Source organism: Scophthalmus maximus, chromosome 15, assembly GCF_022379125.1.
Source record: "Scophthalmus maximus strain ysfricsl-2021 chromosome 15, ASM2237912v1, whole genome shotgun sequence".
Taxonomy (NCBI): Eukaryota; Metazoa; Chordata; class Actinopteri; order Pleuronectiformes; family Scophthalmidae; genus Scophthalmus; species Scophthalmus maximus.
The window spans coordinates 12,787,494-12,809,043 of record NC_061529.1 but is presented as its reverse complement, the minus strand read 5'-3'; the positions used below and the strand labels follow the sequence as shown (position 1 = coordinate 12,809,043).

At 46.3% G+C, this 21,550-nt stretch overlaps 1 protein-coding gene across 1 annotated transcript in view; it reads right to left on the bottom strand.

Annotated features, from left to right (window-relative positions):
• LOC118286276 (latent-transforming growth factor beta-binding protein 2-like) overlaps positions 1 to 21,550 on the bottom strand; it is a 79,766-nt gene that overhangs the window by 4,115 nt on the left and 54,101 nt on the right. Inside the window, exons 16-39 of the mRNA XM_035610592.2 lie at positions 20,621 to 20,746; positions 20,049 to 20,177; positions 19,732 to 19,851; positions 19,304 to 19,423; positions 16,587 to 16,706; positions 16,269 to 16,391; positions 16,030 to 16,155; positions 15,791 to 15,916; positions 15,504 to 15,629; positions 15,201 to 15,326; positions 14,461 to 14,586; positions 13,402 to 13,527; positions 13,011 to 13,130; positions 12,712 to 12,837; positions 10,877 to 10,999; positions 10,076 to 10,204; positions 4,113 to 4,241; positions 3,159 to 3,293; positions 1,919 to 2,122; positions 1,753 to 1,839; positions 1,310 to 1,438; positions 904 to 1,044; positions 558 to 731; positions 193 to 462 (exon numbers count right to left, since the gene is read on the bottom strand). Coding sequence (XP_035466485.2) covers positions 193 to 462; positions 558 to 731; positions 904 to 1,044; positions 1,310 to 1,438; positions 1,753 to 1,839; positions 1,919 to 2,122; positions 3,159 to 3,293; positions 4,113 to 4,241; positions 10,076 to 10,204; positions 10,877 to 10,999; positions 12,712 to 12,837; positions 13,011 to 13,130; positions 13,402 to 13,527; positions 14,461 to 14,586; positions 15,201 to 15,326; positions 15,504 to 15,629; positions 15,791 to 15,916; positions 16,030 to 16,155; positions 16,269 to 16,391; positions 16,587 to 16,706; positions 19,304 to 19,423; positions 19,732 to 19,851; positions 20,049 to 20,177; positions 20,621 to 20,746 — 3,261 coding nt within the window. The remainder of the gene's footprint in view (positions 1 to 192; positions 463 to 557; positions 732 to 903; positions 1,045 to 1,309; positions 1,439 to 1,752; positions 1,840 to 1,918; positions 2,123 to 3,158; positions 3,294 to 4,112; positions 4,242 to 10,075; positions 10,205 to 10,876; positions 11,000 to 12,711; positions 12,838 to 13,010; positions 13,131 to 13,401; positions 13,528 to 14,460; positions 14,587 to 15,200; positions 15,327 to 15,503; positions 15,630 to 15,790; positions 15,917 to 16,029; positions 16,156 to 16,268; positions 16,392 to 16,586; positions 16,707 to 19,303; positions 19,424 to 19,731; positions 19,852 to 20,048; positions 20,178 to 20,620; positions 20,747 to 21,550) is intronic.

Sequence of the window (21,550 nt, the reverse complement as noted above, 5' to 3'; positions counted from 1 at the left end):
ACATCGCCACCAATGAGTTTGACAACTTCATCCTTCACTAGTTGACACATATTGGTGTTTTTTTTCCATTATGACTTTCAGTGGCTGAAGCTCCTGGTTTGTCTATACATAAATGCACATATATTATTCACCAACACTCTACGAACATAGTGAAGATGAGAAGCTTTACAGCGTGTCCTTGCATCTACCCACCAGCATACGGATCCACCGGTCGCGGCTGTTGCTCCCGTGGTCGTGGGATGGGCACGCGGCCAGGCGGCTGTTGAACGCTGTAGTCGTTGTCGTTGAAGAGTGGGACGCTTTCAGGGATGTCATAGGGTCCTGCGGGGCTGCCATAATTGTCCCAGTATGGAGGAACAAAAGGCTCCTCTGACCCCTCAAGACCGTATTCATACCCCTGCCGCTCTCGCAGACTGTCCGAACCCCCTCTCCGAGGCAGGTTGCACATGACTGCGTAGTCATCTGAATACAACGGGAGATATATTTTGGATATTAGCAACAGCGACGTGTCAATACGAAGACAATTATCAAAACAGAGTGGGCATCCTGTTTCTCACCAGAGTCTCTCCTGGGACAGAAGGCACACTGTCCGCTCCAGGCGAGGCCATACAGGCAGCAGCACTCCGTGTACGTAGTTCTGCGTCCCTGCAGCGGTTCTGAACACACGTTGTCCCCCTCCAGACGCTGCCAGCAGATATCCATGTGCACATCGTGATCGGGCTCTAGAGTTTCTGGGAGACAGAACGAGTGGGGATTAACAAAAGCGTCAATTCTATTAGAAGGATTAGCCCCTTGAGAAGAACCATCTTGTTTTGGAGGGGGTATTAGAAGGAGCAGGTTGTTTTGTGTTTGTTTGTGTGTGTGTGTGTGTGTGTGTGTGTGTGTATGTGCGCGTTTTCACACCTTCTGTGGCGTTGAGGCCAATGCAGCGCCGCCGCGTGCTGTCCAAGACAAGTGGAGGACTGCAGAAACAGTTGAACGACCCGGCCGTGTTCACACAGGCTCCATTCTCACAGGCGTTTCCTAACTTACACTCATCAAAATCTGAAAACACAAATACATTAATCATCAGTAATAAATCATTAGGTTTTAACACACATGTGTAGTTGCTCCAAGTAGACCATACACAAGATTGAAAGATGTCTGAAGAATGTTACAATACATTTTTTTAGAGGAAAACACTGATTCGGATTTTCCTGTACAATATGGTAGGAATGGTATGGTATACAGGTTGATAATGCTGGATGGGTGGAGCGGTTTATCTGTCACAGTTACATGAATGTGTTTCCAAATAGATGTCATTTCTTACCCACACACTCAAGCCGGATGTTGTCATAGTAGAAGCCAGAGCGACAGTAGCAGGTATAGGTAGAAAAGAGGTTTGAACACTTTCCATTCTTACAAATGTCCGGTCCAAACATCTCACACTCATTTGCATCTGAGGGGAGACAAAAAAGATTCACACCTCGGTGTTACATAAGTCTGGAACCCTACCTGAGATGTAATTCACCCCGCGTGTAAGAAGCTGTCTCACTACAATTACAGTAATTAGTCAGGTATGCAGGCATTCCATTAAGCTGTAGGAGCAGCCTCGTAAACATGGTGGAGAATTATGTCCGTCTATCTGGCTTTAAAAGTTGCCGCAGGTAAAAACAAAACAGATGCCGACATCACAGCTGTATTTGCCGAAGGGGAGGTTTGTGTGAAAGGAAGTTATAAGAGCTCAGGGAGATCAATAAAAGCAAGTTTTACCTATGTAAGGATGCTGTTCTCCCAGAGCTGAGGAAACAGTCAGAGGTAATAATCCACTGCCATGAGGACACAACTGGTTATAATCCTCTGGAAAATAAGAAATAGCCTCATTAGTAAAAATCAAAGAGAGTTTAAAAAAAATAAAGTCTCCAAACGGATCATCTACCTCTTCCTGGGACGGGACAGGCGTGGATCTCGCAGTTGTCCCCCCAGCCTGCCCCCACCGTGCAGCAGCACTCCTGCTTGGTGGCGTTGCGCGACAAGACGTTGTCGCAGAAGTTGGCGCCGTTCAAGTTATAGTAACACTCCTTCCTCTCCTCAGCGGAGGCGGCGGACGGGGGCACTTCGGCAGAGGGTTTTAGGTCAGCATCTGCGGTAGCCGGACGAGGAAAAGATTTCATTAGCTCGGGGAGGTCAGAGGTCAAAGGTCGTGGTTAACTAGAGAAGAGCAAGGTGTAAAATGGTGGAAGTGGTTTGGTAGCCAGGCACATTAATGTTACAGTAGAACCAACACTTCACTCGCACATCATCACACTGCAACGCAAGTCAAGTGGCCCCTGCTCTCCATCTATCAGAGTGTGTCCACAGGCCTCCGGCAGGTAGTGCATTACCCCGGCCTGCCACTGCTGAGCCTGCTCATTTGTCCAAAGGCATGGGCTCAGGCATTTTACCCTTAAGCTGCTGGCTTAGCCAAATGGAAACACTGGCATGTGAGTCAACACACCATTCACTCTCACATGATTGATTAACACACGTCAAATGCAAACAGCGGAATGTGGCAAAAAGATACACAAAGGCATAGCTGGGGTTTAGTGCCCAGGCCGGAGAAAAAAACATCCCCGCTGAGGGCGCGCCGCGTGATAATGTAAATACGCCCCATATTTGTGTACACATACGCCTATCAAGCTGGAGAGGTGATGGTATTTCCATGACTCAAAGGGCCTGCTCTGTCATTCTGAAATTGCAGCACACTAAATATCTGTAACCTCTGCACTTAAGATCATTTTAACACGGAAGAGGGCAATGTGTCTTTTGCGCTAATTGCCAATAGCTACACCTTATCCTTGTTTGTCTTGGTGGGGAAATGGGTTTACAGTAACCGGGGCCTGAGGGCATTCGCTTGGCTCTAGTGCAGGAGTTACTTCATCATTTGTCTAAGGGATTAGGCTAATACAAATTTTTGCAGGCAACCCACCCAACCATAACTCTGGCCTATAAAACAAATGGAAACAGCCAGGTCAAAAAGATTCTCTAAGAGACGTGGAGTAAGTTATGTCCACCTCGTCACCCTCGTTGTTTGGATAATGAGAGACGGCTCATTAAATCAGGGAAAACTCCGTCTCCCAGCGATGGGACGGAGAATTAAGTCCTGTGAGTCACTGTGAGCGCTAGTCCTGCTCTATTACCCAGGGAGCGGCACTGGCTGGTGATGGGATCAAATTCCTCATTGTCGTTGGGGCAGATGCACAGGAAGCTGCCGTCGACGTTCTCACACAGGGCCTCACCGCACAGCGCCAAGCTCATCTCGCACTCGTTCATGTCTGAGGAAGACGGGAGAGGAGGGTGTGGGGTCAGTAAAGGGATCAGGCACGTACGCACTGGAACGTGCTCGGCATGGTCAAGACGAGGTCACCGCAAAAAGCAAAATCACCATCTTTATCATTACAGAAAGAGAAGAACATTTACTATAGGCAAATACATTTCTCTATCAATACCGTATTCCTTTATGAAGAGGAGATGCTGAACAGAATCCTGAACATCTTTAAAAATTGCTAAAAACTGTAAAATGGCCAAACTATTTTTTTAAATCCACAAATGGATAAGTTTAGATATATTTTCTATATTTTTGTTACAGTCAACAAATCCCACAAAAACAGCACAACCATCAATATATTATTAAGTCTCTTAACCCTTTATGATTTTTCCTTGGCTCTCCCAAACCCGTCGGTTCCCATTAAAGATTTACATCTTAAAATTGCTCACAAATATTTACGTTAATATACATTAAATCAAAAAAAAGTGCTGGATCATTTCCTAAAGCGGTAACAGCGGTCACTCAAACAGGAGTTAATTGAGCTCATCATATCATTAAGAACTGTATTTTCAGATGAAGATTAACAGGCATACACATAGCTGGATGGACGATGTGTGCGACTGACTCAAAGTAATTACAGTGAACAACTTTATCCTATTAAGCAACATGTCGTCCACCGCAACTTTGTGACTTTTGTCTTTTGTCTTTTGTTTCAAAATCAACAGTGGTGATTTGTGGGGTGGAAGGATAAGATATATCAAACTTTGGCTGCACTAATAATACTTGTCCTACGCTCATGAACATTTTTCAGAGAGCAGTTACATACCAACACATCTGCTCATGTCACCGGGCGGGTTGGTGTAGCCTTGGTCACACTGGCAGTGGAAGGAGCCATCTGTGTTCTCGCAGAAGCCGTGGTTCCCACAGATGGTTTCATTGACGCACTCATCAATATCTGCGGGGCCGGAGCACACGGAGAGGTGAGCGCAACGTTAATATTTACAGTGTCAGTCCTCACAAACCGCCGCGGTAAACACGGCCCTGCTGATCCAAAATAAACATCACTACCATTGCGAACTTAACAATAACAGCAGAAATCACTTCCATCATAACATGTTCGAGGCAGCGTACGGATGAGACAATCCATTAGGAGGGTTTTCAAACTGCGCTGCCAATTAATTCAGGGGGACTTTGCCTTCGCACCGAGTATCCCAAAGGTACAGTGGGTCTGGAAAGCTGCAAGTCAAAGTTATTTGGTTGTGTTGATGAAGTGAGACGTGACACTGGAGTTTACAGCCGGCGTTCAGCGTTCACCCAGACACTTTACAGGCAGCAAGAGGAAGATGGCTGAGAGTTCAGAGCTGGCAGGAACTGCTTTCCACGGAATCTGTCTAAACCCCTTTAATTTGTTTGACAACAGCTGTAGATGTCCTTTAAAAAACATCAAACTGGTCCCGTGAAAGGATTCCGAGCAAACTGTAAGACTTGACTTCAGGTCCAACATGGTAGTTAGTGATTCAATCTGGCAGACGGCAGCCCGGAGTAGTTTCTTCTTTGCATGGCAATAAATCATAAAGCAAGTTTAATAAAACCTGGCGGAGGAACGCTGCTGTATTTCAGTGTATGTGGAGCGAGAGGGAGAGAGCTGCTTATTGACACTGTTAACACCGGACCGCGTGACGTCACCGCCGGCTCCCTCACCACTCGCCGTGTAAAGCGCTACATTTGTTAGCAATTTTCTGACATACACGGGTTTGTTTTTCTTGGCATCTTCAGAGCAGGAGAGAGGCCAGCGACTGATAACGCTGGAGGGCAAGTGTGATTATAACTGTTTAAAAAACAGTCACACTTGGTGAATTTGACTCGCCACTGGTCAGTGTTACCAGAGCGGGCTTTTGACAAGTTTACGGTCACGGTGTCAGGCCGCTCATTCATCCAATCCAAGCGTTTGTGCACGTGCGTGTTCGGATTCTGCTCTCGTGTCAGAGTGCCGCCACTCCCACCTGCCAGCAGAATCATCTTACCTGCTCGGCCCCCCGCCCCCGCCCCCCACACTCACCTGCTCACCTGCTCGCCATTACCTCACAAGCTCCCTAGTGTATATACACCACTCTGTTTCCACTTGCTCTCTGCCAGGTTGTCTTTGTGCCATGTGTCTTGGATTTCCAGAGCTCTGTTCTTTGCCTGCCTCTTTTGGACCTTGCCCGAGTGTTTTTCGATTTTGGCTCGCACAGACCCCTTGTACTTTGTTTGCCTGCTTGAATTTTTGCATCCTTGTTCTGTTTTTCCTTTTTGTTTTTTTAAAGTAAGATACTTTACTCTCGGGTCTCTCTTCTGAGAACCATGACGGGTTACCAAGTGTGGTGACATAACCAATGTTTTAGTGAGTGTTTACGTGTTCTACAGTATAAACAGACTGTTCTGACAGTCTTGTTGTGGTCTCGAATATTTTCCAGTATAACTTTATAAGAAATTTGTTCAACTGTTCATGTCAGAAACCACATCTTGTTCTTTTTAGTTGTGGAATAAAAAAATAAATTAAGTCATTAAGTTGTTGACGTGCTGACTGACAGGCCTATCCTTCCATATGCACTGATGACATTAGGGGACACACCACTAAGTCTGTTTGGTCAGAAACATAATTCGATTTTTTTGTTGTTGACTTTTTAGTTTCATAACAACCCTCCGTGATCATTCTATTCAAAGTTTCCATAACTTGTAACTCCACTGGAGTTTTAGAAGTTTCAGAAAAACAGGAGGAGCTATTCCAAATATGGAAAAATCCTGACAATAAAATCACAACAAGTTGAATGTTTGAATAACATTTCGATCAGTTTAATTTGACAGCCTCATACTTGGACACTCTGGTCTGCTCAGTTGAGACAAAAACTCCAATCCAGTGGCAGCTGTTTAAAACAAACTGATGTACTGTCATTCACATGTTGTCCAAACCAGTTTTATTTTCCCTCTGAGCACTCGCAAAGGTTGAATCCATTGAAGAGAGGGAGGACGAGGGCCAGAGAAACCACAAACCATTTGATTTGAACAGAACGCTTGGCCAGGGCCCTGTCCTCCCCTCCAACACAGACAACTGCTTTCTCAGGCTTTGAGGGAGAAAGTCATCTGTCAGTGTTTCTGTCCTGACTTGGCCACTTGTCTCACATGCCTCTGGGGTCAGACACAGGGACTCCCACACGCTAATAAAACTGCAGAGACAAAATTGTCTTTGTCATTTGTAAAACCTTTCACAGGAAATGCAGATGAGGGCCAAAATTGCGAGAATAGACATGTGGGCTCACAAAGCTGCAAGATGATAAAGGGGGGATAGATGGACACATACTGAAAACCACCAACCCATCTGATTTGCATTGTGCAGCTGAGGAGTAAGATACCGAAATTGTGCAGAAGTGGCACATTTAGTTTTTTTGGTGGGGGTACTCTATTATGTTTCACAAAATTGAAATTGAAAGAAACATTATCAACAGGAATATTCCCAAACCTTCATCAAGAAAATGCTCCGAATAAGGTGAAGGGTATTGTACATCAAAATTGGAGGAACAATTCCAAAAAGTGTGAAGCGCTTAAGCGGCGTCAGGAATGTTGGAATGGCAGCGGCCGCCAGCTGTGGGGTCTGAGAGGAGGGCGATGAAAGCTCTCTGCTAATATATGAAATAATCAGCGTCTGCAAGCAGTTTCTCATTCATGTGTAACATGGAACAAAATCTGTTGCGAACCACATGTTGTGATGAGATGCAATCAAAGTATCATCCCGGGGAGGAATGAGAACATCGCGACCAAACTTTTTTTTTTTTTTAATGGCCTTTGTTTGTCTGTGTATACGACTCTGGGAGTGTTTGAGTGACAGCATTACTTAACCGGCATTACTTGATCTGTCATCCAAGCGGAGAGTCGGCTTACTCATCACACCACTAATGGTTTGTGGGGAAAAATGAATAATACGAAATGAGATAACTCCACCAAGAGCTCGTCTCACACCAGCAGGACGTGGGATCGACTTTCTTAGTCTTTCCATGCACTAATGACTGACATTAGGACTCACGCAGCGCTGTGCGTCGTCGGAAATGGAAGAACTGAGGCAGGGAAGAGAGAGGGAAAGGAGTTCAGCTGGATGAGAGGGGGGTTAAGGGGCGACTCGGGCCCAATAGGCACCTATCCTAATGGTCTGACCCAGGAGGACCTGCTTCCTGGATCCGGTGATGCAGTGATTGCAGGTGGCGGGGGGTTAACTGTGGGTCTCTGTGCCACGTGTTAATCTGGAGCACATGGTGGCAGACAGCAGGAATATAAGAATCAGTGACTGCAGGCTCACACTTCTGCCATAACCTCAGGGCAACCGGTTATGTCACACATGACTGCATGGAGATGAGTTGAGGTGTTTTGTTTGCAGTGAAGAATATTTATGGCCTTTATCTGATGTTCAACCTCGGGGGTTAACTACGGATGATGTGAGTAAAACATTATCTTACATCTGCACAACAGCATGAGCGATCACACACATGGTAAAGTCTTTAGATTTCCTATATGTTTACAGGGGTGGGAGGTTGGCAAGAGTGTGACCGCAGACAATTTCCGCCCTTGGGCAAGTCTTATTAAAGACAAGGCATAGCTGGAGGGAATTTATGGGCACGCTGGTGAATTAAAGCTAAAAACAATGACCTGGGAATACACACATCTACATTTACTCACATACGCTGTGTATAGTATCATGGCAGAGCTGAGTGCAGCCCTCACTGCACAGTTGCGGCTGACGTGCTGCTGCTGGGGGAAAAAAAAATCCCTGTTTTCCCCTTTTGTGTCATGGCCTCTAAATCTAAATGAGTGCTGTGAGCACAGCCAAATACAACCGCTGCCCCTTCGAAGGTCGGTGAGTAAAAATAAAACAACGCCCCGGCCCCTCACAGAAAAACGGCAAAATTACAGCGTCTGGCCTCTTCTTAAATATTTGATGATTTTTACAAGCAGACAAAAATGCCCCGGAGTTACTGAGCTCCCTCCCCGGACTTTTATTGGGGTGACGGCAGCATCTCCCACAACTTCCCATCGTGAGCCGAGACAAGCCACTATTGTATGTAGTGTTGGGCCTCTGCGGATACGAGGGCTTGGTTCTAAAACTGGGGCTGTGAGTCAATGTTGAGCAGTGTGAGCGTTTGTTGTGGGGTCTCGTGAAAACACGAACAGCTGGCGACACAACATAGCAACAGGGGGAAGATGGACCGATGTGGTCATTTCTGCGCAACCATACAGACAGAAGCCAAAGTGGGAGTTTTGTGGCGCTCAGGTCCCACCTACAGATTCTCTCATGCTCCAAATACCGTGTCAGGTAAGATAATGTGTGACGTATAGCTTCTAACAAGTCTTTGGCCTCTAATACAGTTATCGGGGAGATGTTTTTAAATCACACACCGATGTGTATTACTGATTTCAACCTGTAATAGTGGCTTAGTAGTTTTTTTCGCCTCCAAAGGAGCAGAGGTGAACAGCTTGTTTCAATCTGCCCTTATCACACCGGAGGCCGCCTCACTCTTCAGCTTGTGCCAGACAGACAACATCATAAAGTGCAGCGAAGGAGGCAGCGGCTCAGGGTAAGAGAGTGGAGGAGGTCAGATCGGTGACCGATCAGGGTATTCTCCCCTGATCTCCATCGGTTGACAGTCCAAATGAGGATATGTGAAGCGGTACCGTACTCCCAGTGCATGTCTACAAACTCTACAGCCCCCGGTTCATTTTCTCTAAAGCAAACAGATGAGAGAGGATGCAAAAAAAAGCCCCTGCAGTCAACTACATGCGCAAACACACTCGCGCTGACATACACAGACAATCACCCACAAACACCCACGGTTTCCAGCTTCGGTCCAACACATCATTCCAATCTGATGCTCTCAGACTGCTTTCCCTTCTTCGCCTGTCACTCTCTGATGACTGTTTGGATCCCGCTTTAATATGAAAAAAAATAAATATTTGGCCTCTGGTTTTGGTCTCCCAAATCCAAGATATTGTTTTATGGTGCTATGAAAGCAACAGCGACAAGCAGTACAGCACTAGAAAATAAAGAGAGATGAACTTACATCCTTGTGCAACAAACTACATTAACATCTCAAGCTCAAGGTGTCTAATCCTGCCAGTAAACACACAGTGAAGCTCCATGTACTCGTGTCTGTTGTTGCTGGCCAGTCGTGGGGCCAGATGTAGCATGAGTACAAACGCAGCCCGTCAACCTGTGAGTCTCCATAGGGAGCACAAAGAGACAAAGAGGTGAGGGACCATATAAGCTGGCCTGACAATCCTATCCCCCTCAAAAGGAGGACAGCGGTGATCAGGTTCCACCTCGTGCCTCTGCCAGAGGCACTCCATTTGCTCCGTTGTCAGGAGAATGAGACTATTATCGGCCGCTCCATTGACAATGCACTCCTTTTTCTAAAGTGCCCCAATTTCAGGGGCCACTTCTCTTCATCTCCCCCATGGTCTACGGTGCAGGAGGACCTCGAGTACACTGGTGGCTTTTGATTCACATCGGCCTCTTTGTGTTTGCGTGCCAAACAGATATCGCTATCTATGCACAAATGGAGAGCCCTGAGGAGCATGTAGAGTGGTGAGTTGAGGCTACTCCTTACTCTGTCTCGCTCTGGTTTACTACCAACCACAGCCCGAAACGTCAAATGGATTAAATTAGGGAACATGTATGGTACAAGCCCGAAGACAGTTTGCCCATTTCTTCTGAACACAATTGTGTGTGCTAGTCCTTTAACTGTATGCGGTTTGACCACTTACCACAGTCTTTGGTGTCATCTCCCTCGAGGCCAGACTGGCAGCCCATGAAACACCGGTAAGAGCCCATGGTGTTCTCGCAGCGCCAGGTACCACACACTGTGCTTCCAAACTCCTTGCACTCATCCTTGTCTGTGAAAAGAGATTGATGTGTTAGTGAATGACAAACGGAGGCACAAACGCAACCACATGTGCAATCAGACACTGACACAGACGCACGCACCCATGCCCCCCCCCCCCCCCCCCCCCCCCCCCCCCCCCCCCCCGCACACACACACAGCATCATTCCCTCCTCTACTCCTTGATTCCAGTGTAATGGCTGTGCAGCGGGAGTCGGCCAGGGGGCCTGCCTGCGGTGAAGCTGTCCTCGGTAAACGCAGCAGGCAACAGGAGTGGCCAAGAACAATATTATCACAGCAACCAAAGAACTTGTGAAGGAGCTAAAGAGAGACGTTCCAGAGGGAGAAACACCTCCCGCTCACAATGGGGTCATTCATACTTCCCTCTGGGGAGAGGGAGCTCAGGGCTCCAGCCACGTAATCCAGGCACCCCTCAGTCCCGAAACCAGGGAGGACAATCTCCAAGGAGCCCAGTCCCAACTGGCTGCAGACGATCAATCATTAACCAACTGTGCTACACCAGTTAGGCTTAAGCCTAAATGTAGTGTGACAATCAATCAAGAGCTATTGCGGTAACGTTGGCCTTCTCCCCCAGTGAAAGAAACATCAGGACAAGAGTTTGGTGTCAATAATTACTATGACAGACACAACAGGGGCGTGACGAGGGAGTTTCATCCCGTCTTACCTTCACAGTCAGCCGTGTCGTCGTTGAACTTGAAACCAGCCTCACACAAGCACAAGAAGGAGCCGTCGGTGTTGACACACTGGCCCCGGATGCACACATTATCTTTACTGCATTCATCCACATCTGAGGCCGGGGGAAAGAGGAAGACAAGTTAAGAAAGATAATTGGAGCGAGGGGGTGGGTCGAGGTTCGTTACATATGGATAAATATGGCATATGGCTGAATATTCTCTGACTTTGTCAAACCCACGGGGAACACCACTCCTTTTCATAAGTATCACAGGAGGAATTTGTAATCAAGCTCTTGACTGAAAACAAGATGCATTGGCCATTTGGAAAACTTAATGCTATACTGGCAAACAGGAAACAAAGGAGCCTCTACCTTAGCGTTTTAGGCTGAGAACGTTTCCCTCTGACTCATGAAAATTAATAGTGAATGCTGCATGCTTGATTAGCTGTAGATTAGTGGATAATTGCAGCATTACAACATAACTTGTAAGGTACTTTGTCCCAGGGTAAAAGGTGAAGGAAAGGGAGAAAAACCAAGGAAAATGAATCACACTCAGTCCTTTTCAAGGCTTTGATAATCAGATGAATCTTTTAGAAACGACGTGGTAAATATATATTTGTAAAAAAATATTCAAGCCTACGAGCAAACGTGAATAGGCTTTGAATGGACAGCTTTGGAGCTATTTTAAGGACTTTGAAGCACGTATCAAAAGACTCATCAAGTCTATGGCACAACCTTGTGATTTGGATCGAGCCTAGATGTGGTTTTGGCTCCTGTCTGTCCTTTATTTTGCTGAAAGACAGGCCCGGTCATGGCGAAGCATCACATTGGCCTCACCTGACTAAAACCCATCTTTCATTCCCATAAACCCGCATATCCTCATCCTCCCCCTGCAGGCTCATATCGGAGGGGTCTGGCTTTCATTGTATCAGCACTGTACACACATTGGCAGACTGCATGAAAATATTCGAAAACTGCTGATTTATAGGATAATTAGAGTCCAGTGTTTGTTCAGGCAGGCAGCCAAAGTACCTGATGCAGGCTGGGCAGTTTGCTCAGAGTCTTTGGATGAAATCTAAGGCTAAAAGTCTCAGTGGAAGAATGTCACTGTGAAAGGAGAGACCCATGGTCCTCTCAGTCACCCTCACCCGTTACAGGACCATGCCAGCGTCATACTATGGCCAGGACCCAGGGATCGAACACAACTGCATAATATCTAACCCTACCTGCACCATATCATGACAGGAGTTTTCACTGCCAGACATTCCACTGTTTACATAACTTCACGTCACCCAAAAGACCCACAAGACCAACACTGATCCATTTATGATACCCTCGCCAAAGTTGTGTCACATTCTTTGACAGCAAATGCTCTGGCAAAAAAATAAAAAATAAAAAAAGCCTTCCTTGAGTGATGATCATCCTACATGTTTTTCCCCTCATCGCTGTGACCGGAGGGTCACTGGGTGCGGCAAGAATAGCATCAAACTGATGTCCCTGCTGCGAACAAGTGAGCTGAGACAATTGATGAGGCCATGGCCCATTACACAGAGAGGCTCGGCTGAGCACCCATGCCAGCGTCCCAGGCCTGGCCTCAGCATTCAGTATGGCAGTATGGTGAGGACACCGTCTGTCAGTCTGTCTGCACTGAATGAAGAAACGAGTGCAAGCCAACAAAGTTACCGTAAAACAACTTGAGTAATATTTTCTAGAAAACCATTATCGCATGATTACCAACTTTCTCCTTTGTTGACTCTGCCTCACCCACTTACCCAAAGCTCGTTCACTCATCTGAAAAAGGTTCATGCTGCAGAGTGTTACCGTACCTTGGCAGCCGGGCCTTCCATTGACGGTGGTATATCCGTCAGGGCAGATGCATGAGTAGGAGCCCTCGGTGTTCCGACAGTTTCCTTCTCCGCAGATCCCCATGATGGTTAAGCACTCGTTGATATCTGTCACACACAAGCACAGACTTACACACACAGCTGTGTCAAGATGCCAGCACGAGGTGAGCCACAAGAAATGGTTAACCACTAATGGTATATTTTATGTGCAGACGATCCACAGTCCATATATATATATATATGTGTGTGTGTGTGTGTGTGTGTATATATATATACTGTACCTCTGCAGGACGTCTCATCCACCAACTCCAGACCAGTGGGGCAGGAGCAGCTATAAGAACCGACAGTGTTGGAGCACTGGCCTCCGAGACACAGGCTGGCGTCCTCGCATTCATTCACGTCTGCGTCGACACACACACACACACACACACACACACACACACACACACAGACGTCATCAGTATGACACATTCGCACCATCTGTAAATCGCTTCAAATTTGTCCACGTTTTGTCGTATGGATGAAAAAACTTCCAGACCACAGTGAACATGTCAGAAAAGTCACACATCATCTGCATCAGCAAGTAATGACTATAAGTGCGCTGGAACATATGACATCGGAATGGACGTCGGAAATTTCAGTGGCCGCGGTGAACCACCCACTGCACTGTACCTTCACATGAGAGCCCGTTGGGTGCCACCGTGAAGCCTGGGTCACAGGCCATGCAGGAGAAGGAGCCCTCCAAGTTGGTGCAAATGCCCATGGGGCACACACCTGAGGTCTGGCACTCATCGATGTCTGAGAAGAAGAGGACAAAAAGGTAAGCTGTAGGTTGTCCTACTAAGCAAAGCGACCTCTAAAGGGTCCACTTTTTTGATAATTCAGCTCTCTTATCTGGTATGAATTATTATCGGCTATGTGTGACTCAGCCCTACATACAGTAGGAAAAGCCCTCTTTATTAGATCGCACTGACAGTGTTTTATTAAGAAGGGTGGAAAGATAAGTATGCGGGATGGTCACTGAATCCAAAACGGCATGCTATTACAGGTGGCGTTTAATTACTGTATCTACAAACGGTCACTGGCTCGCTGTTACGTGATCATTGGAAATTCCTTGAGATGATACAGATTGTGTTTCTTAGGGAGAAAATAGTGCGGGCCATTGTTAAGTGATTGAGACGGCTCCGTTTTGCCTTGGGGTGAACAGAGCAGGAGTTCAACAGGGCGAGCTCGCTGCAGAAGGCAGGGGATTGGTTGACTTCATTTCAGATTAAGCCCTTAAAATTTTCCATGGCATAAGAGACATCCATTAAAATCCTATCAGAGGCTCTGGCTTGTTTTGTAAAAGTTTTTCCCAGCACAAAGACACATATCAGTGGGGGATCTTCCTCGCAGGCTAGATCCAAACTTTCATTCAACAACACACCACAGTATATATGATTAACTGAGGCCATGTTTGAATCCATTTAAATAATCCTTCCATCTCTTCTTCCCATGAAGTCATGACAGATCTAACCTCCCTGGATTCGACAAAGCAGCCATTTCACTGCATTGATCTCATAAATCATGTCATGACAGTTTACTGAGTACTGTAAAGATTTTCTATAATCATGTTCTAGGTCTAATGCAGTCCTCTTTGACAGTGGTCTAATGTAACTTGCAAAGTTCACCATAAGAACAGCTAAAACCACCCAAAGCAAGTATGTGAATACAGATGTGTTTTTTTTTTACCCTCACAGCTGTAACCGTCCTCAGACAGTTGCAGGCCAGGTTCACAGCTCATGCAGGTGTACGATCCCGGGGTGTTGAGGCACAGCTGGCCCGGGCACACGTTGGCCACCAGGCACTCATCCACATCTGGACACAAATACACAGACACGGCACAGAACAGATTACCGTCCCTGGCTTCAAATAAATAAAACCCACCAGATGTAATCAGTTAGATCGATAATCACTGGAACAAGGAATTACAAATGTCGACACCCCTATCTTTTTAGCTGAGCTATCTGCGGGACATTCGCCTGACATCATCTTGTTCTATTTGAGTGCCGGTGTCTCATTGTGTTGAGCAAGGATTAAACGAGTGGTGCCAGAGGCGGAGCGGCCCAGGATCCAGCAATGATGTGATGTCTAGAAGGAGTATTTTTGGGATTTTGCACACAGATGAAGGGGCTTTTGGTCCAAGCTGTCACACCTGATGCTGTTTATACACCAGCTGGGAAACATGTTGAACAGTGCTGGCACATTCACCCTTTACTGCAACATCGCTGGGTATCACAGCATGGTCTGGCATGTTTGTATAGAAAAAGAAGCTACACACACACACACACACACACACACACACACACACACACACACACACACACACACACACACACACACACACACACACACACACACACACACACCTGTGCTCAACTACACAAACAAAACAAAGCACTTTCCAGCAGAAAAACAGACAAAAGTCTCACCGTCACACTGTTGTCCATCCTCAGAGACTCTGAAACCAGGTTGACAGACGACACATGTGAAGGAACCCAGTGCGTTAGTGCATGTTCCCTGTGGGCATGTAGTGGGCAGCGCACACTCATCAATATCTGGAGTGAAACAACACACACTGTTAGATGCATGTCTCTACAGCCCAAAAGATCCAAATTCACGAAGAAAGGCAAGAAGCACTTTCACCACCAGTGTAAAATCTATGGGCCTGAATTTGAGCTGCATGTGGTTTTATGCAGAGATCGGTTTAGATGAGTGGTGTTGAATAAACCAACCTTCGCATAGCTCCCCGTCATATGATATTCTGTACCCGGTAGGGCAGTTCTCACAGGTGTAGGAGCCTTCCGAGTTCAGACAGATCCCGTTGGCACAGGTAGACAAAGACTGGCACTCGTCAATATCTGAGTGAAACACAAACCAGCACTGATATTTAGACATCACTGTAAGACTGAATAATATGTGGAGGGAAATTTTTTTTTAATGGTGAGTTGACAAACTGCCCAGATGTGTTGAGTGAATAACCGCAATGATTTATGGTGAATGAGCTGGAGGATGGATTTACCTTCACACCGCTGCCGGTCTTGAGACACTGTGTAGCCGGCCTTACACCTGGTGCAGCTGTAGGATCCCGGTGTGTTGGCACACACCCCGCCTAGACACAAGTCACCCTGGGCACACTCGTCCACATCTGGAAGCAAAAAGACTGAATTCACCACGAATGGCCTGACAAATTGTCACTATCTACGCACGTTTGTTAAAACCTGCACCTTAGTGTAAATCATTAAGCAGCAGATTTCATACCTTCACATCTCAGTCCATCGGCTGATGGTCCGAATCCATCCCTGCAATTCTGGCAAGTGAAAGAACCTGCTGTGTTGATGCACATCCCTGAAGGGCACGCATTACCAGCAGCGCACTCATTGACATCTAAGAAAAAGGAATCATTTGCAGACATTATTCTTCTGTCAAGAGAGCTCCACGAGCGGAGGAGTATGCAGTGATGAGTTACACCCAACAGCTCCAGATAATCCATTACAGACCTTCGCAAGCTTTGCTGTCTGAGGTGACTTGGTAACCGTGGTTACAAGTGCATTTGTGGGTGCCGTCCAGATTGACACAGCGGCCATGGAGACACACTCCCGGGAGCACACACTCATCCACATCTGGAGGGAAGATATAGAGGGGAAAAAAGGGGGCCTCAGAATATAAAGACAACTGCTAACTCTTTGTAGCCTTTTTATTATCCTTCAATGGTGCCACAAAGCTTCTGTAGAAGCACTGAGGAGAACCATTCACAGACCCGCTACTTTGATATGGGCCGTCAATAATGTTGGACTGACCTTCTGACAGACACTTACCTTGGCAAATGTTGTCCGTTGAGAGTTTGAAGCCTTGGAAACAGTTGCACCTATAGGAGCCCTCCATGTTGACACACCTACCACCGCCGCACACAGTTTGATCCAAGCACTCGTTTACATCTGAGGACAGAAGGAATCAGGACAGGACACGTGTGTCGGAATGAGATTTCAAGGTTTTACCCTGCCAGAATTATACTCATGTAATTAAACAAAACATTCAAAATTCAAATTAAAAACACATTTTAATGTATTTAAAAAAACCAAAAAACGTCCCGGTTACTCTGAATAATCCACAGACATCACTGTTAGTGGATTTCTTGGGGACTATTTATTCAGTGGAAGTTAGTTCCAGTGGAAACTATTCATAGCATTGACCAAAGAAACATCGCTGTTCAATGGTCAACATGTGTCAAAGGAACAGAGTAAGAATCTTGAATCTTGAATGTGATTTTAAATTATTGTACGAAAGACTGAAATTGTGTTAATAATAATAATAATAATAATAATAATAATAATATATTTGATTTATAAAGCGCTTTTCGTGTACCCAAAGCGCTCTGCCTTGACAGAGAGTTCTCTGTTAAGGCAGAAAACTCTCAGAAACAGAAACCAGAATAAATAAAACACATTGCTAGTTGGTATACCGCTGGTGTCAAGTCAGAAAATGTTGCTTGTAATTTCAGAAATTTTGCAGCAGGAAACAGCATTAAGATACAGAAAGTAAAAATAATGACCTGTGTACAAACTAAGGGCAGATCAGCAGTAAAGGGTAAACGATCAGAGCATAATTAGAATGTAAAATTACATCAGTGCACAGACCCAAACCTCATTCATGAAGGCCTTTTACAACTTGTGGCAGTAGCTTTCTTTTCCACTTCATGACTCAGAACAGTTGACCCAGGAGTTATGTGGAAAACCTCATGCAGAAATAATGTTTTATAGTGGAATTTACCAAGTGTTAACTATGGCCGTTTTTTTATTCTTTTTCAGGTTACATGAAAGTGTGGCGAGAGAGAGAGCAACCGAAGTCCGATGATGTGAGTGTAAGAGACAGAGAAGACATTAAAAGAGAAAGGCAACGCGGGGAGAGGAAGGAAAAGTATTGGCCTGCGAACGAGGTGGAGAGAGGACGTTACTGAGCGGTGATGGAGATTCTGAAAGAGGGAGTTTGCGGAGTGAAAACACAGCGAGCCAGTCACAGACTGGGTTTTGTTTGCCTACCAGCGGGCACTGCCAGACATCTGTCAGTGTGGCCCAATGCTTTGTTTCTGCATCATCCGGCATCTCTCAAGCATCCCCAGATAAGCCTTGACAGGGGAACTGGAGCTGTTTTCTCTATCGCACCAGCAATTAGGCTTATCCACGATTCGGCCAATTAGGAACAAACTACTGAGCTACCGTCAGTTGAGTGAGGAGAATACTGCGAGCCCAGTGCTCATGTTGCCTGGTGGCTGTGACTCCCACAGCGGCAGATGTATACAGTGGGACTGTTAGTGCTCAGTGTTCTGGGGAAAAATATTTACCTCCGGTGTTATCCCTCTTTTACAGGGCTCCTCTAAGTTACTATTTATACACTATAGATTTACACAGAATGAATGATACTAGTGGTCCGACAAACAGAGAGTAGCAGCAATTGTGTTTTCTTTGGAAGCGAGGAAATGAAAAAACTTTAAACAAAGAGGGTCGGTTGTCCGCCTCGATAAGCAATCGATTATAGAGAACTCCAAAGTACTAGTACTGTTAATTTCCGTATTTTTCCATCCTCTTTTGGTCTTTTAGATTTTCACATTTCTGGAATTCTCCCTCCAGGAGCTTATGTTTCCAAACAAATTAGTGGGGCGCAAGGTCTTAAAGAGGGGACGTGGGTGGTAAGTAACACCGGGCAGGCGGTTATGTAACAGGGACAGCTTCAGGCTGGGAGCTGCCAGCGTGCTTACCTTAAACGCAACACACGCCAAATGGAGTTTGTCGACATTTGTTTATTCAAATCTAATAATCTGCAAGAGTTTTACAGTGGACCATGAGAGCACTACGGGTGAGTGAGCGAAATTTATTTGTGTGTTGAGACCTCTTTGCTGTCTTGAACTGACCATCTGACCTTCTCATACATCTCTCACCTAGTCCAGCAGGGGTAATAAAGCCTTACTGGCCTCCACCGGACCCAGGAGTACAGTGGCCAGAGCTCTCTAACAATAATACGCTGTTTGTTCAAGGCTGTGGCCAAGGGAAAATATTTGGACTCTCCCAAATTGAAGTATTATAAACAATCTTTTTACGGGGGCCAGCGATATCGAAGGATCAGCAATAACACGGCGAATGTGTTTAAACAATAATGGGGATATTCAGAGGCTGCCGGGTGGAGGAGCTGATGTATTCCTACATGGAAACACTGAATGGAGAGAGGGGGGGTGGAGGGTTGTGCAAGATCCACAATCACTGTGACTTGGAGCTGTCATGTGGGCCCAGTGGTGGACATAAACATCCAAACGTCCAAGTCTTTTGAAGCACAAAATTAAATTGATTTTGTATAACTCAGAAGTCAGTGTCCCTATTTCATCTTGTGCTATTAGTTTTACTGTGCTGCATCCCCGGCTATGTAAAAGTTAATGTGTAAGAGGGAAACCCAGCATATTTCCATGCAGTGGTTAGAAAAACCCTTAGGAGTTTGGGTAGTGGTGGCGGTGGTGCTGCTGCGATGGGGTGTGGGCTTGCCTTACCCACACATCTTCCACTGACAGGCTTGAAGCCCGGGCCGCAGTCCTGGCACCGGAAGGACCCAGGAGTGTTGACGCAGACACTGCTGGGACAGGAGCCGGGATCTCTGCACTCATCTACATCTGCTCGGGGAGAAGGTGGAACATGAAAATAATCATTTGAATTAGTGATTTAGTCAGTAAAACAATGTCCACATGCATGGAACAAAGTGTGTGTAAGCTCCCAAATGCTAATATATACAAGCACACAATCTCTCTGTCACGAACTGAGCATAGTTATCTTCCTGGCATGGACTAGAGGAAAATGCATGTGTTTTGTTACCGGGCTACACATGAACTCATGGCAGCTAACAAATAGGTCTGGCTAAGATTGTGCTGTTATGTGAACTCGACTGCGTGCGTTGGTGCTTGTGCTTGTGCGTGCATGTCACCTTCGCACGGGCCTCTCGGAGACTTGGCGTAGCCACTGTTGCATTCGCAGGTGTAAGATCCTTCTGTGTTGACGCATTTGCCATTCTGGCACTTGTTGGGCATGCTGCACTCATTAATGTCTGCCAGTTTGAACGAAAACCAAGGAGAATGGAAAAGAAAGTGACTATTGTGTTCCACAGCATTAATTAGGAAAGGATGCTTCTTTTTTTTCAATGAACAGCACTGACAGACGAGACCTTGTGGAGCTTGAACAGAGAGTTAGAAAAGCTAACAGCAGGAATATTAAATCTCTGCGGCCACTTGGGCTGTGTCTTACCTTGACAGAACTTCCTGTTTTGGGTGATCACCTGGCTGTAGCCACTGTGGCAGTGACAGGCGTACGACCCATAGTTGTTAACGCAGCGGCCCTTCCCTTCACATGGGTCCTCGTCACACTCGTTCACATCTGCAACGGGAGACGGAGTACTCCATATCTAATGTAACATCATATTGCGGTTTCACTTTCCGAGCCCTGACTTTGGAGCTCCTCTACAATACAGGCATTCCTCGGTGATGGGCCTGAGCCCAGCTGGGTGGAGCAGAGGCTCTGGCCAAGGCCTTCACTGTGAGGTAAGGGATCGCAGCACCGTGGCAGCTCTTTGGACGGCCTGCGCGCTGTTGTCAGGCATCACGGAACGGGTCAACATAAACAAACGGATCCCTTTCATTTTGGCTTGCTTCATTTCTCGAGGCTTCTGTGCCGTGTGGTGTTGAAGAATTGCTCGCACTGAGATGATGATAGACAGAGCCTTGGGGTGCTCTGGTCTCAGCATGTGTGTCTGTGTGCCCCCCCCCCCATTACCCCCATTTGTACCCCTTTATCTCCCTCTGGCTCCCACTGTAGCTTACCAATGCAGTTGGTCTGCAGTGCACTGAGCTTGAATCCCGGCTCGCACTGGCAGGTGTAGCCCGTCTGCACGGGAGTACATTTCCCACGCCCACAGATGGTGGGGATGGTGGCACACTGGTCATGACCTAACAGGAAAGCCACAGGGATGTGCAAAGTCATTACTCGGAAAGCAGAAAAGAACAACATTACAGACATTGTAAAAAAAAAAATTTTAAAAAAGGAGAAGAAGAAGAAGAGCATTCCAGTAACACATGTTGTTCTGCATGGAAACCCGTCTTGCTGTTTTATAGGTCGGTTCCTGGACGAGAGGATGGGTTTTACAGCGCTGCGGTGCTCTAACAGGTGGTATGGAGCCCTGGCAAAGAGGTCGTCAAGAAACAGGTCATGCACAGTAGAGCCTGACATTAGTGTTGTTCTTGTATTTCTCTGTTCAAATGGACTGTGGTAACACTAAGACACGGAACTGGGGACCCTGTGTAAATGACCGAGGAGGACAAACCTAACAACACAATGTCTTTTTCTACTGGATTACAGTAAATTCTCCTCACTTCCTCCACCTCCCCATCTCTCTTCCCTCACTCTCCCTATCACTCAAACACAATTTCACTCTGTCTTCCCCTCTTCCTGCATTACTCATATAATCTGGCCTCTGTCCACTCAGGATATAACTTCCCTTTCCAAAAGGCACACACTCTTGGTTTCTCGCCCTCTCACCCTCTGTGCAGTGCCGCGTCTTCACGCCAACTTGGCTTTGAGAAAAGGGGTCAAGTAAAAGCATAATACAAACGCTCCCCAGCTAAAGTTTGGGTCAGCTTGCAAAAATGCCTCATGAGATAGATCACTGTCTGCCAGCAGTTGACAGAAAGCATGAAAAATGAAGAGTACAGCTTCATGCTGCTCTTCTGCATGGCTGTCCAACAGCTCCATGC